The following is a 14,268-nucleotide window of genomic DNA, read 5'->3' as shown; positions in this document are numbered from 1 at the left end:
TGCCATATTGAATTGATATTTATTTTAGGACATGCCATGTCAAAATAAAACAAAGAGTCAACCCTTGCCTTTAACAATAATATTGTATTATAAAAGCACTTTACAACTCCATCCCATCTTTGAGTATAACTTACTGGTATGTGGGCTAATGATTATCTGAAAGCATTTCTCTATTCAGACCCATAATCCAAGTGCTCTCTGAATATTACAAGGTGACAATAAGTGGGAATTGGAGAAGGAAGAGGAAAGAGGGGAATAAGGTTCTCCCAGTTAAGGGCTTTGTTGCAATGAGGGGCTGAAGGAGTATGAATTATTTTTGTTGCCTTTTCATCTTTATACTGTGTTAAGTAATGCTTACAACGTAAATTCAGTAGGCTTTTCCTGAGCTGTAACTCAGAAATTTTCTTCCTGCAAACAATGTATTTACAAATGTATTTATTAACTTACACAGCAATCTCACAATAACTAGTAAAGATTAAAATGGTGCACTCCTAGTATATTTGTTTACAGTGTTTTAAGGGAAATATATATTGCCATGGTGATGAAGCTCTAAATAGATTAGACAAAACATCTAAAAACTGAAAGTTTTTTTAAAAAAGGCAAAGAAATAAATATCATCAAAGAAAAAAGATTAATTCTAGCTTAAATATAAAACTAAATCACTGGTTAATTAACCAAACTATACAGATCTAATAAAAAGCAAAACCAGACTAAAAGACCCAACATTAAAAAAAAATGCTAAAAAATAAGGCATAAATCTGCATAATATTGAGTTATTTCCATTCTCTCCTTTCCCTCTTGTATGTATGCTTTTCCATATCTGCCTCTAGGGGCTTGTAAGAAAACTTTCCATTTTCAATTTGACCTCCAATGTCCTGAGCAAAGTATTTGCTATTCTGTTGAGGATTCTTTTGTTGATAATCTTTTAGTATCATTGTTTCTACTGGTTATTGTAATTTTGATCAAGGTGCCAATTTTAAATTCTTCCACTGGTTCTTCTTAAAGGAATTTGATTTCTATAGTGCCTTGCCTGCATAGCATTTTTTGAAAAAAGAACAAAAACCCAAGAGAAATCTATTGCTTACAAAAGTTTTCTTCTTTTTTTTTTTAAACAATTACCTTATCTTGACAATTTTAAAATCCTGGGAGAAATAGTTCACTGGAAGAATTTGGTATTAAAAACATGTTCTGAAGCACTGTTATCCTTTTCTCCCAGAGACTAACATATGAAAGGGTCATTTGTTTTGGTCTGAAACACACTGTATGCTCACTTAACTTGTAAGTACTTAGTATGTTCATTAGGACTCATTTTGAAGATATATCAGAATCTTTGTCTTATTCAAGCACTGCCTACCATGATAGTTGAGTTTTGACCTCAAATAAAATCTAATTTATATCACTGCTCAAAAATAATTTTGGACATCTTGGCCCAAGGCCTAGAGCAGGTGGTATCACTCAATTTGAAGGATCCAATGGGCTTGGTCTGAGTGCTGCTGTGTCATACCTCATTTGTTTTGAGGGAGAGAGTAAGAATACGGAATGCAGTAAGGGAGAGGTGAGAAAAGCAGAGATCAAGTAGGTAGGCAAGTGCTGCTATGAACAACTGCTCCTTAACCAAACCACATAATGTTGAAATTTCCATCATTTTGAAGTACATTATCATAACATTGAAAAAGAAGAAAAGTTGAGAAAATGTATCTAATTTTTAAAGTTATCACTGGAATATGTTGGAATCATTTGGCTTTTTGTAAAATATAAACAATGAAGACACTGACTTTTTGTGCTTGTGAAGCTAATAGATCATCTCCACGAGACAGGCAGCAATGATGAATTGCAATACATTATTACTGAAGGGAAAAGGTTCAAGCCAATATTCACACTGCAGTCAATGAAAGAGTAAGGGGGCCAAAGCAGTGAGCTTCTGGAGAAAAGTTAAAGATGCCATTGGGGATTAGCAGGAGCAGCCTCCTTCACTGACCGGTTGCTCTTGAGGCTTTTCCAGTTTTATGTCAATCACTGAAACAAAAGTTAAGGAGCTATAATGGGAAAGTACAATTCCAATTCTGCTGAATACTGACATCTCTTGCAAGCTCCTTCCATTTCCATTCCTATTGGCTTCAGAACATTATTTCCTATACAGTTAGTTCACTACATTAGGTGCTCAAATGGAATAAACTTGCTTATAACTAACTACTACATGCAACAAGGGTCAGAATAAGGTTAAGCCCTATTCATGAGGATCGGTTTTAAGGAAATTAGCCAAGCCAGAAACCATGTAAAGATGATATTCCTTATGGGATTATCTATAATAAAAATCTGAAAATAGCCTACAAAAGAGTTCTAGCAACAGAAAGAGAATAAATGATGTGACTTCAACTCTGTAGAACAAATCCTATTAAAATAATAAAGGCTTAGAAAATGCTAAAACATTTAGCAGTGAGAAAAGCTGAACACAAAGTACTATGAATCCTATGGCTTAATAAAAATGCATATGGAAAAACACTCTAGGTAAATATGAAACAATTAAAATATTAAAATTAAAAATCTTTTAAAATAATATGTCCTGTTTCTGAAAGCAGAGGCCATAATAAAACTCCAGATGAAGTTATTTCCTGCTTGTGCCAAACAGAAAGCTCAAATGTCAGGAAAAAGCAAAGGAGGAAAATATGATGTATATATAGGGAAAAAGCCAAGCCAATGGGACTCAAAATTAAGAGGCAAAAGGTTGGGATTCTAAGTTTACTGTTCATTAAAAATCAAGCAATTAAACAAACACAAACCCGCTCATTGATTAACTGCAGTGAACAGCAGGCTTCAAAAGGTACACCTGAACCACCAGATCTCATTTACCATAAAAACCATGGGGCTTCTATGCTCCTAAGCCCTGAATTCCTGGCCGTAAAAGGTAATAGCATAATATTCCTTAGCCAACCACGTGGAGCTCTAAAGACTAGTTAACAATAAAATTTTCTGATGAAACAAAAAGGATACTGTCTTCTCTGCTTCTGTCCTGTGTGCTTTCCATTCCAGGCAAAGCTGCTGCAACACGTCGGAAGAGCTGTGGAAAAAGAAATGTGATAATTGGAAGGGAAAATATAGCAAATGGTATCAAGTGAAAGTGGATGATCAGTGGATAGTGAGTTAAAAGAATGGCCTCTGTGTTAGACCTTAGCATAATGAAAGCATATTGAAATGTCTATTTATTGTATAAATGAGCACTATATGCTGTATGCCATATATGCCACATGTAAAGATATGATCCTTACTTTTCAACTGATGAGATCAGACATGAACAGCTAAGAAGTAAGCAGCAAAAATGTCATTTGACTTATAAAAACAAAGTACTATAACAACTCAGAGTAAGGACAGAAAATTGATTGCTTATTTAGGAAAACTATATAGTGGCATTCCTATCTTTTATAAACAGTTTTTTAAGGTCAGTGAGTATATGGTAAAAATCAGTCTAGTCAAAATTACCCTGGATAATTCCTTAGGAAAGCACTATGTTAGAGACCAACACACCACCTCTCAAATCCAAAGCAGATGGCTTTTCCTCCATCTCTAGTGGAGCCAGTGGTTGGCTTGTGTCTGAGGTATGATTTATGAAAAATATCTTCAAAAGGAGAATCACACTAAGCCTGATGAGATGGTCACTTTGAGAGGTATGCAGGAACAGAAACTGACTGAAGGAACAACAGATTCATCCTCCTATTATGTATCCATTACTACACATATACGCACTGGGTAGAATGGTAGGTGAAACTGATTATTTCAATCATTTCTCTTTTTGGCAAGCAGTATAAATTCCTACAAGTTAAAAGCACACGTGATACAACTCCCTTGTACTAAATACCTGCTTGTTTGAGTCGGGACACAGAAATGAACAAGATGTAGTTTTTTAATTCAAGGAGCTCACAGTTTGGTAAGAGAGATAAATGCAAATAATTCTTTATGTTATAATGTGATAAGTGCTATCAACCAAGAAGTACAAAATGATATGAGAACACAGATATAAAGCCCTTCTCAGGACACAGGGGAAAATCTAGGTGGTGACTGACATTTTCAGTTGGGATTTAAAGGCAGTTTTCACTTGACTGAAAAACATGCTATGCAAAGCGCTCAGAACTTAAGTGCTCCACAAATGTTGCTGAGTTAAAATGAGAAGGGATAGAAACAAGAGAAAATCAGAGATGAAAGACTAGAATCCTACATCATCTGTTTAGGGAAAGGAATATAGAAAGGAAGCAAATTTTTATCTGTAGGCAATAGTCTGGTGGGGTATGATTAGGGAAGACCTGAGAAAAAGTCTAATTGTTTTGGTTCTATAAGGTTTAGGAGCATTTTAGAGATCAAAGTCATTAGCCTTAATATTCTTTTTCCCTTGCCCTCAAAATTACTGAAATCAGAAATGTGCTGACTATACACTATGGCTGTTAAAATTATCGAGAGCAAGACTGAATATCACTATTATAGAATGAATTTTCTAGAATGAACAATTTGGTATCATGCCACATTTGTTAGCTGCGAGACAATCAAATGCCTGAACAATGTTCAGAGAAAAGCACAAGGTATGTTCAAGAATGTTTAAGGTAGTCCAGACTGGCGGAGCACACAATATGTAGGATTAGAAGGGAACTTTGTCCTGTGGGCAAAGGCAGGCATTAAAAACAGCAGTTTGCATCAGGACTTTCATTAGTGATTCTAGTTCTTTTACTATGGCTACAAAGATCTACAAATCACATCTTGAAAGTACTTTAAAGGGCAGAATGAAAAAAAAAAATGAAAAAAAAAATAAAGGGCAGAATGGCAAAAAGCTAAAAACTAAAAGGTGAAGTTCACAGTTTATATTCTGGGCAGGCCACTTAGGTGACAGGTCATCTTTCTGTTCCTCAGTTTTCTCATCTGTAAAACGGGCTTAAAATAATAGTATACTTAACTAAATTATTTTTTAATTTATTTTTTAAAAGATATTATTTATTTATTCATGACAGACACAGAGAGAAAGAGAGGCAGGGACACAGGCAGAGGGAGAAGCAGGCTCCATGCAGGGAGCCTGGCGTGGGATTCGATCCCTGGTCTCCAGGATCACATCCTGGGCTGAAAGTGGCTAAACCACTGGGCTGCCCAACTAACTAGATTATTGTGAAAATTAAGGGAAATCATTAGGTTAACTGCTTAAAACTGATTTGTTATATATAAACAGTAGCTCTATTTCTACTAGAGACTAGTCATAATTACTCATGGTCCTGGGGCTATTTTTCCAAATGTTATGAAATTCTGGAGTGAATTCTAGGACTAAAATAAAACACCAACAGGTGTAAAATTCTGCTCTAAGAAGCTATTTAAAACTAGTGGGAAAGATGTGGGGGTTGGGAAAGACCGCAAAGTATTAGGGCAGAACTGAAATGTTTTTATTTATGAATATCTAGAAATCTTCCCAAGATCTCCTAGTTTGCTTCTGATAGGAAATATTTATTTTAAAAACTGTTTAAATGTTCAAAATACACAATCTTTTCAGCTTCTAAGGATATCAAAGTTTATTACAGGCTAGCTTAAAAATGGAAAAATATATTTAATAAACATTAAAGTGTGTGTATATAGATGTATATATGCACATATATATATATGTATATTTTTTGTGGAGGAGGCATTGGGAAAATTTTTCTGTAAAAATGGAATAAAATGGTTTACAGGTTCTGACGCTTTAAAAAAAAGTACATAAGGGATGCCTGGGTGGCTCAGCAGTTGGGCATCTGCTTTGGCTCAGGGCATGATCCAGAAGTCCCAGGATCAGGTCCCACATCAGGCTCCCTGCATGGAGCCTGCTTCTCTCTCTGCCTATGTCTCTGCCTCTCTCTCTGTGTGTCTCTCATGAATGAATAAATAAAATTAAAAAAAAAAAAGTACATAATTAAAGAGGTCTTTCAGAGATGGTATTGTTATATTCTTACTTATCTACCTAGTTTCATAATATAACACAGTAGGGCATTCTGGGGGGCTCAGCGGTTTAGTGCCACCTTCAGCCCAGGGCGTGATCCCGGAGTCCCAGGATCAGGTCCCACGTCGGGCTCCCTGCATGGAGCCTGCTTCTCCCTCTGCCTGTGTCTCTGCCTCTCTCTCTCTCTCTGTGTCTCTCATGAATAAATAAATAAAATCTTTAAAAAAAAATACAACACAGTATTCAATGTGTTTTTAGAAAGAGTGTAAAATTCAAATCAAGAAACTACTACTAACTACCCCATTATGATAGCTTTGTGACCTCGAGGATATTTCCCTAATCTAACTTAGATTCTTTCTAAAGAAAAGAATGGGCTAGAGTTGTCCAGTTCGACTTATTTTTACTTTTGAAATTAGAAATATTTTAGGAGGGATCCCTGGGTGGCGCAGTGGTTTGGCGCCTGCCTTTGGCCCAGGGTGTGATCCTGGAGACCCGGGATCGAGTCCCACGTCGGGCTCCCGATGCATGGAGCCTGCTTCTCCTTCTGCCTGTGTCTCTGCCTCTCTCTCTCTCTCTCTCTCTCTCTCTCTGTGTGACTATCATAAAATAAAATAAAATAAAATATTTTAGGAAAATTTCCTTGAAAGGTTATGTCTCGTGAAGTCCTTCCCTCTATACCAGTGGTTCTCAATACCTGCCATGCATCATAATAACCCAGGAAACTAAAAACAAAACCAGATGCATGGGCCCCACCTGCATAGATAGATTTAACTAATTTGGGGTGGGGTGAGGCCCTTACTGGTTCATTAAAAGATCTCTGGATAATTCTAATGTGCAACCAGGGTTCAAGATCGATGATGCTGTAACACTAATTTGTAAGGAGTGTGAAGTAATCAAAAAGAAGCTAATGCTGAGTGATGAGGGAACAGAAGGCAAGCTGAGGATAAAGCAGGAACTGACACCCAGCAACCTCCTTGCCCCCAAAGCAGATGGGATATATGTGACTTTCACCTGCATAGATAGATTTAACTAATTTGGGGTGGGGTGAGGCCCTTACTGGTTCATTAAAAGATCTCTGGATAATTCTAATGTGCAACCAGGGTTCAAGATCGATGATGCTGTAACACTAATTTGTAAGGAGTGTGAAGTAATCAAAAAGAAGCTAATGCTGAGTGATGAGGGAACAGAAGGCAAGCTGAGGATAAAGCAGGAACTGACACCCAGCAACCTCCTTGCCCCCAAAGCAGATGGGATATATGTGACTTTCCTCAGGCACTCCCGACTGCCCCAAAGCTAAGGAAAGGAAAAACAAAGAGTTAACATATAGAGATCACAATCCTGCAAGGCATGAGTCTCCCTCAGTTTACAAATGTCTTAGTAAATTATAATAAAAAAGCATTTTTATCAATAACTTAGCTTCCAGAAGGCAATGTAGATACAATTAAATGTCCTTAAAACTTAGCAGCCCATTGACAAAAACTTGAAGTAGGCAGAGTGTAATCTTCTTCCAGGAAGCTCCCAATTAACTTAATGTTAAAGCCTTCCTAAAAGGAAAAACAACCTTGATTTGACAATGGCAAGGCCTCCAATATCCTATGAGTCTTAACTATGAAAATCCCATTAAAACCTCCCTTGTCCTTAACTTCCCCATTTCCCAAGTGTATAATCAGCCATCTCTCAAACCAGGGTGCAGCAGCTCTTTCTGCCCAAGGGTCCTGTCTCTGTGCTTTAGTAAAACCACCATTTTGCACCAAAGGCATCTCAAGAATTCTTTCTTGGTTATCAGCTCCAGAATCACCCCATCAAACCTCATCTACATTCCAAAACTCCATCACTGAGTGCTTACTTTGTCAGAATCTTCATGTTTCCCATTTTAATCCTCACAGTAACTTGTGGGGAAGATATTAATATCTTCATTTTATAGAAGATTATTTACCATATACCAAATGAACAGCAGAGCTGATACTGCAAAGGTAGTATTTTTTTTCTCCTACCTTATACTTCTTAGTATAAATGGGAGGTTTTCTTTCTTTCTTTTTTTTTTTTTTAAATGGAAGGTTTCCTATGTGTGAAGAAATTGTTAGCTAACAATCCAGGGTAAGAGGTATTTGCCTTGTGAAATTATACATACAAATCACAGACATAAAAACTTTTCTATACATTTTCTAGAACTTAAAATTTTTATCTATAGTTTTAACCAGTGTATTTGAAAAGTTTGGTGTTCTCTCAAAATATTTCAATTAGAGGAAAGGAATCAATGTCACTAACCTAAACTCAATCCAGGACACCCTAAAATGAGCCAAGTAAAAGCCTTACAAAAACAATGTTCTAACCTTATAGAAATATGTATAAGACAGGAAGGCGGGCAGCCCTGGTGGCTTAGTGGTTTAGTGCCGCCTTTGGCCCAGGGCGTGATCCTGGAGACCAGGGATCGAGCCCCACGTCAGGCTCCCTGCATGGAGCCTGCTTCTCCCTCTGCCTGTGTCTCTGCCTCTCTCTCTCTCTGTGTCTTTAATAAATAAATAAAAAATCTAAATAAAAAAAAGGGGGGGGAGGCAAAGACTCTAGGGGATTAAGCTGTAATCATTAAAGGAAAAATCCATTTCTTAAATGCCAATGATACACTTAACAGAAGCTTCTGCTTTATTAGTAATCACAGATGATTAAGAATGGGGCCTCCCCTGATCATCCTATCTATATGTAATCTTATTCATTTCTTCAACAAATATGCCTCCTTGTGACATCACTGATTTTACATCTCAATCATTACTGTGGATCTTACTGTCTCTGTAGTACTGGCAAGGCATTTATCATGTATTACCTACCCTTTACTACATAATTTTCATGAGAATGTGATTCTTTTCAACTATATCATAAGCTTTTTAGAAATCAACAATCACATTTCACATAACTAAATTCTCCAAAAACTTACAATGGTCTTATATACCACAGGTAATTGACATGTGTGAATTAAGATACATGATTAAAACTATAAGATGAAGGGATGTCTGGGTGGCTCAGTGGTTGAACATCAGCCTTCAGCTCAGGGCGTGGTCCCAATGTCCCGGGATCCAGTCCCACATCAGACTCCTCGCAGGGAGCCTGCATCTCCCTCTGCCTATGTCTTTTCCTCTCTCTGAGTGTCTCTCATGAATAGATAAAATCTTTAACAACAAAAACAAAAAAAGTCCAAGATGAAGACTTGTTATGAGCCAAGAACTATGCAGACATGGGATATAATGGTATATTATGCTTAAAGTACATATGCTTCTCAGCCGGTATAACATAATTCACACACACACACACACACACACACGTATGCACAACCCCACTGTACGTATGCAAGCTTTCACTGATCTGTTAGCCCTGATGTACATCAGCTTTCATTAATTTTTCACAAAGTCCTCATTTTCTTTCAAACAAATCTTTTTCTTCTGACAAGTACTGATGATTTTGAAGTTAAAGATCAAGAAATGTTTCTGTTCTTTTCCTATTTGCCAGTGCTATAAAATTAGAAAACAGAGTAAGAAAGGTGACACCCACACATTTAATACTTCACTAAAAGAATGCATTAATTCTCAGATGAAGTCAGGTGAAGCCTTAAATAATTACCTTCTCATTACCATTTCCCTTCAGCAATTTAAACACCATACCACATTCACAAAAGAAAGCAGTATTACAGCATTTTAAAAACCAAAAAAATAAGGGTTAAAATACTTACCAAAGGCTATCTTTTTTAAAAAGATTTATTCATTTTAGAGAGAGAGAGAGAGCAGAGGAAGGGGCAGAGAGAGACAGGGAGAGAATACTCAAGCAGATTCATTCTCTGCTGAGTGTAGACCCCAACATGGAAGATCGATCTCATGACCCTGAGAGATCATGACCTGAGCTGAAATCAAGGGTTGGATGCTTAACTGACTAAGCCACTTAGGTACCTATATAGGCTACTTTTCTATGAAATACTGAATGGGATGAAAAATATTACTTAAATATCCTATATTAATAGGTATTACTTATTGTAGTTCTAGCCCTGATAGTATTTTTATTTAAAAAAAATAGAATAACAATATTTTTAAAGATATAACCAGGGTTTTTTCTTTTCTTAAGATTTCATTTATTTATTCATGAGAGACACAGAGAGAAGGCAGAGACATAAGGGAGAGGGAGAAGCAGGCTGCTCACAGGGAGCCTGCTTCAGAACTCGATCCCAGAACTCTGGGATCATGCCCTGAGTCAAAGGCAGACACTCAACTGCTGAGCCACCCAGGAGTCCCAATAACCAGGTTTTTATGCCAGGTTAAAGGTCAGAGAGGTTACAGACAGACATTTTTATTTTTTATTTTTTTTAATTTTTTATTTTTTTTAATTTATGATAGTCACACACACAGAGAGAGAGAGAGAGAGAGAGAGGCAGAGACATAGGCAGAGGGAGAAGCAGGCTCCATGCACCGGGAGCCCGATGTGGGATTCGATCCCGGGTCTCCAGGATCGTGCCCTGGGCCAAAGGCAGGCGCCAAACCGCTGCGCCACCCAGGGATCCCCCGACAGACATTTTTAAAAAAGAAAAAGTAACAGTATTGGGCAGGAATAAATTTGTTTTATTTTAAGCAAACAATTTTAGGTATTAAGGCACAATCACTTGAACTATCGTCAGATATTAATGATGCATTAATAAACTCTCTCCTAAAATTGTTTAAAAAGTAAACAGAAGGCCACCCTGGGTGGCTCAGCGATTTAGCACTGCCTTCGGCCCAGGGTGTGGCCCAGGGTGTGATCGAGTCCCTGCATTGAGCCTGCTTCTCCCTCTGCCTCTTTCTTTCTCTGTGCCTTTCATGAATAAATAAACAAAATCTTAAAAAAACAAAACAAAACAAAACAAAACAAAAACACAAAGCAAACAGAACAATAATGTCCATTTTCAGCTTTTATTATGTGTATTATAATCCAGTATAATAAGCGAATAGGGGATAAGGACTCCAATTAGCAGATTAGCAGAAAGCTAGAAAACATCTCTGTGCATAGAAAATAGAGCTAGACTATACCTTTAGTAGTGATAAAACACATCTATACAAAAAGATTACTATGTAAGTTCTAGTGAAAGCACACGATTTTCTCAAATGAGTAAAATGCACAGTCATCAAAAGTATTGTGCTTTGCAAACATTATGGCTAAACAAACAATGCTTACTAAACAAGCATGTAAGACTGTGATTCACAATGTTTTCCAAGACAATGAACTGTGAAATTTACCTGGTAAATTTCTGAATATCAGCAGCATTTTTGAATTGTGACTGACCTATAACAAACTCTCAGAAGAAGTCTGAGATTATTTCTTCATTATAATTTGTTGATGTTACTTATTGAATATATAAATTAAAAAATCAATTTATTTTGATGCTAAGTAACATACAGAATTCAGAAAGAAATGGCCTTTCATGTTAAAAAAAAAAAAACCTCAGTATGTACATGCTAAGTAGTCTCAGTTGTTACATTTATAAGATGTTTTAAGTTTCAGCCCCCTATAAGTTTAATTTTTTAAAAGATCTGAGAGTGAGAGTGAGAGTGAGGAGTGCATGCAAGCAGGGGGTGGGGAGGGACGGGAGAGGGAGAGAGAATCTCTAGCAGACTCCTCACTGAGAGGAGCCCTATGACCTGAGCCAAAATCAAGAGTTGGTAGCTTAACCAACTGAGACACCCTGGCAACACTAACCCCCATAGGTTTACTATTACCTCCAATTTTGGTAATAGCAAACTGACTTATATAGGATTAACACTCTTGCAGATGGCTATTATTAACTCTGGACAAATTTAAAAAGCAATTATTTAGGGATGACTGGGTGGCTCAGTGGTTGAACATCTGTCTTCAGACCAGGGCATGATCCTGGAGTCCCAGGATCAAGTCCCACATCAGGCTCCCTGCATGGGGCCTGCTTCTCCCTCTGCCTGTGTCTCTGCCACTCTCATGAATAAATAAATAAAATCTTAAAAAAAAAAAAAAAAAAAAAGCAATTATTTGAAGGCTCCCAAGAGCAACACAAAGCAGATACAAATTAGGGAGAATTCAACCTTGGGAAGAAGGGAATCCACACTTACTGAGTGAGATCCAGGTTTATATAGATTTTCTAAAACCCATTCCTAGCCTGTGCAATACGAGGTGGCCAGAACTCATGCAGAAAAATAGTTTTAAAGGTCTGCAGTGGGCAGCCCCGGTGGTCCAGTGGTTTGACACCATCTTCAGCCCAGAGTGTGATCCTAGAGACCTGGGATCGAGTCCCACATTGGGCTCCCTGTGTGGAGCCTGCTTCTCTCCCTCTGCCTGTGTCTCTGCCTCTCTGTCATGAATAAATAAATAAAGATCTTAAAAAAAAAAAAAAAAAGGGTCTGCAGTGTCAGTGGATTGCTAGTGTGGCTGGATTGAGGAAGGAAACAACAGGAGCACCTGGGTGGCTCAGTGGTTGAGAATCTGCCTTTGGCTCAGATTGTGATCCTGGGGTCCTGGAATCTAGGCCCGCATGGGGCTCCCTACAGGGAGCCTGCTTCTCCCTCTGCCTATGTCTCTGCCTCTCTCTGTGTCTCTCATGAATGAATGAATGAATGAATAAATAAATAAATAAATAAATAAATAAATAAATAAATAAATAAATAAAATCTTAAAAAAAAAAAAAAAGGAAATAACAAAAAGGAGGAAGCCAAGAGGAGGAACTCTAAAGTCTACACTTAAATATCCTGCAAATCTCAGTTGACTCTTCAATGGTACTTATGTAGGAGAGACTGCAAGGAGCCCATCTGAAAGCAACAGCTAGAAGGCTGGAAGAAACGAGCAGAGATTTCAGTTACTGCCTTCTCCAGAGGTACACTTTATTTTATTTTTTTCAGAGGTACACTTTAGAGTTTGAATCCTACCAAGACAGAAAAGCTTGATAAATACCTCAGGCTTTCGATCCACCAAAACAAAACATAACATCAAGACTCCACACAAGTTCAAGCTGATTAGCCAGTAATATAACAACTTGCCATAATAAAACTCAGCCTTTTGCAGAGAAAAATAACAGAAACCAGAGTCTTCGTGTGTTATATACAATGCTGAACATACAACCAAAAATGTCTAGACATGTGAAGAAACAGGAAAATTTAATCTAGAGGCAAGAGGAAAAATAGCCAATAGAAACAGACTCAGATATTGGATTAGTAGACAATAAGTTCTTTCTTTCTTTTTTTAAGATGTTATTTATTTATTTAAGAGAAAGAGCACAAGCAGGAGGAGAGGGAGAAGCAGGATCCCTGCTGAGCAGGAAGACTGATGTGGGGCTTGATGCTTAACCAACTGAGCCACCTAGGTGACCCTTTAGACAATAATTTCAAGGCAAGTATTATAAATATGTTCAAGAACTTTAAGGTAACAAAGCCACAATGATCAAACAGATGGGATACTCCAACAGAAAAATGGACACAAAGTAATAAAGGAAATATCTAGGAATGAGTATAATATCTGAAATTATAAATTCATTGGATGGACTTAATAGCAGTTTGGATATGGGAGAAAAGGACTGGTGAACCTGAAGACATATCAATATTATCTAATCTTAAAAAGCATTTAAAAAGGATTAAACATGGGCAATGCTTCAGTGACCAGTAGGACAACATTGAGCCATTTAACAGATGTGTCACTGGAATTCTAGAAGAAGAGGAAAGAAGAAAATGAGGGAAGAAAAATACTTTAATATGACACACTACATATAGAGAACATACAAATTAGAGTTCACTTCTCATTAGAAACAATGGAAGCCAGAAGACAATGAAATAGCATCTTTAAAATATTGGAAGAAAAATATCTGTCAGCCTGATATTCAATAACTAACAAAAACCTTCTTCAAAATTATTCTTCGAAGAGCCTTTTGGGCTAATTGAAAGCTAGGCAAATTTATTACTGAGACCTCAATGGGAAACAGTAAAGAAAGTTATTTAGGCTAAAGGGAAATATAGCAGATGAAAAATTCATATCTATAAGAAGAAATGGAGAGCAATGGGAATTGTAAATATACAGGTAAATAGAAAAAGCTGTCCTTTCTTCTCTTAATTACTATTTAAAGCAAAAATTAAAACATCTCTTATGGGGCTCATAATGTATGTAAGCATAAAATGTGTGACACTAATAACACAAAGGAAGAATGTATAGGTGTATAGGTACAAAGGAGAAAATGATATATTAACTCTAGTTCAATCCCTCGAGCAATTACTAAAAAGGTTATGAAAGTTCTAGCTAAAAATACAAAGAGGAGTTAAAATACAACGTAAAAACATTTGATTAAATTAAAATGGCAGGCAAGGGAA

At 37.0% G+C, this 14,268-nt stretch overlaps 1 protein-coding gene across 7 annotated transcripts in view; it reads right to left on the bottom strand.

The window, feature by feature from the left end:
* Positions 1 to 14,268, bottom strand: part of RAB6A (RAB6A, member RAS oncogene family) — a 105,114-nt gene continuing 90,846 nt past the window's right edge. For 6 of the 7 annotated variants that reach the window (XM_038568695.1, XM_038568693.1, XM_038568696.1 and 3 more), the window contains 2 exons: positions 2,992 to 3,058; positions 1 to 2,016 (listed from right to left, as the gene is read on the bottom strand). In XM_038568695.1, coding sequence (XP_038424623.1) covers positions 1,952 to 2,016; positions 2,992 to 3,058 — 132 coding nt within the window. In that variant the 3' untranslated portion in view covers positions 1 to 1,951. Of the gene's footprint in view, positions 2,017 to 2,991; positions 3,059 to 6,980; positions 7,483 to 14,268 lie in introns of those variants that run through there. The other variant, XM_038568692.1, reaches the window with a different exon arrangement.

This window comes from Canis lupus, chromosome 21, assembly GCF_011100685.1.
Source record: "Canis lupus familiaris isolate Mischka breed German Shepherd chromosome 21, alternate assembly UU_Cfam_GSD_1.0, whole genome shotgun sequence".
Lineage (NCBI taxonomy): Eukaryota > Metazoa > Chordata > Mammalia > Carnivora > Canidae > Canis > Canis lupus.
This window is presented reverse-complemented; position numbering and strand designations above follow the sequence as displayed.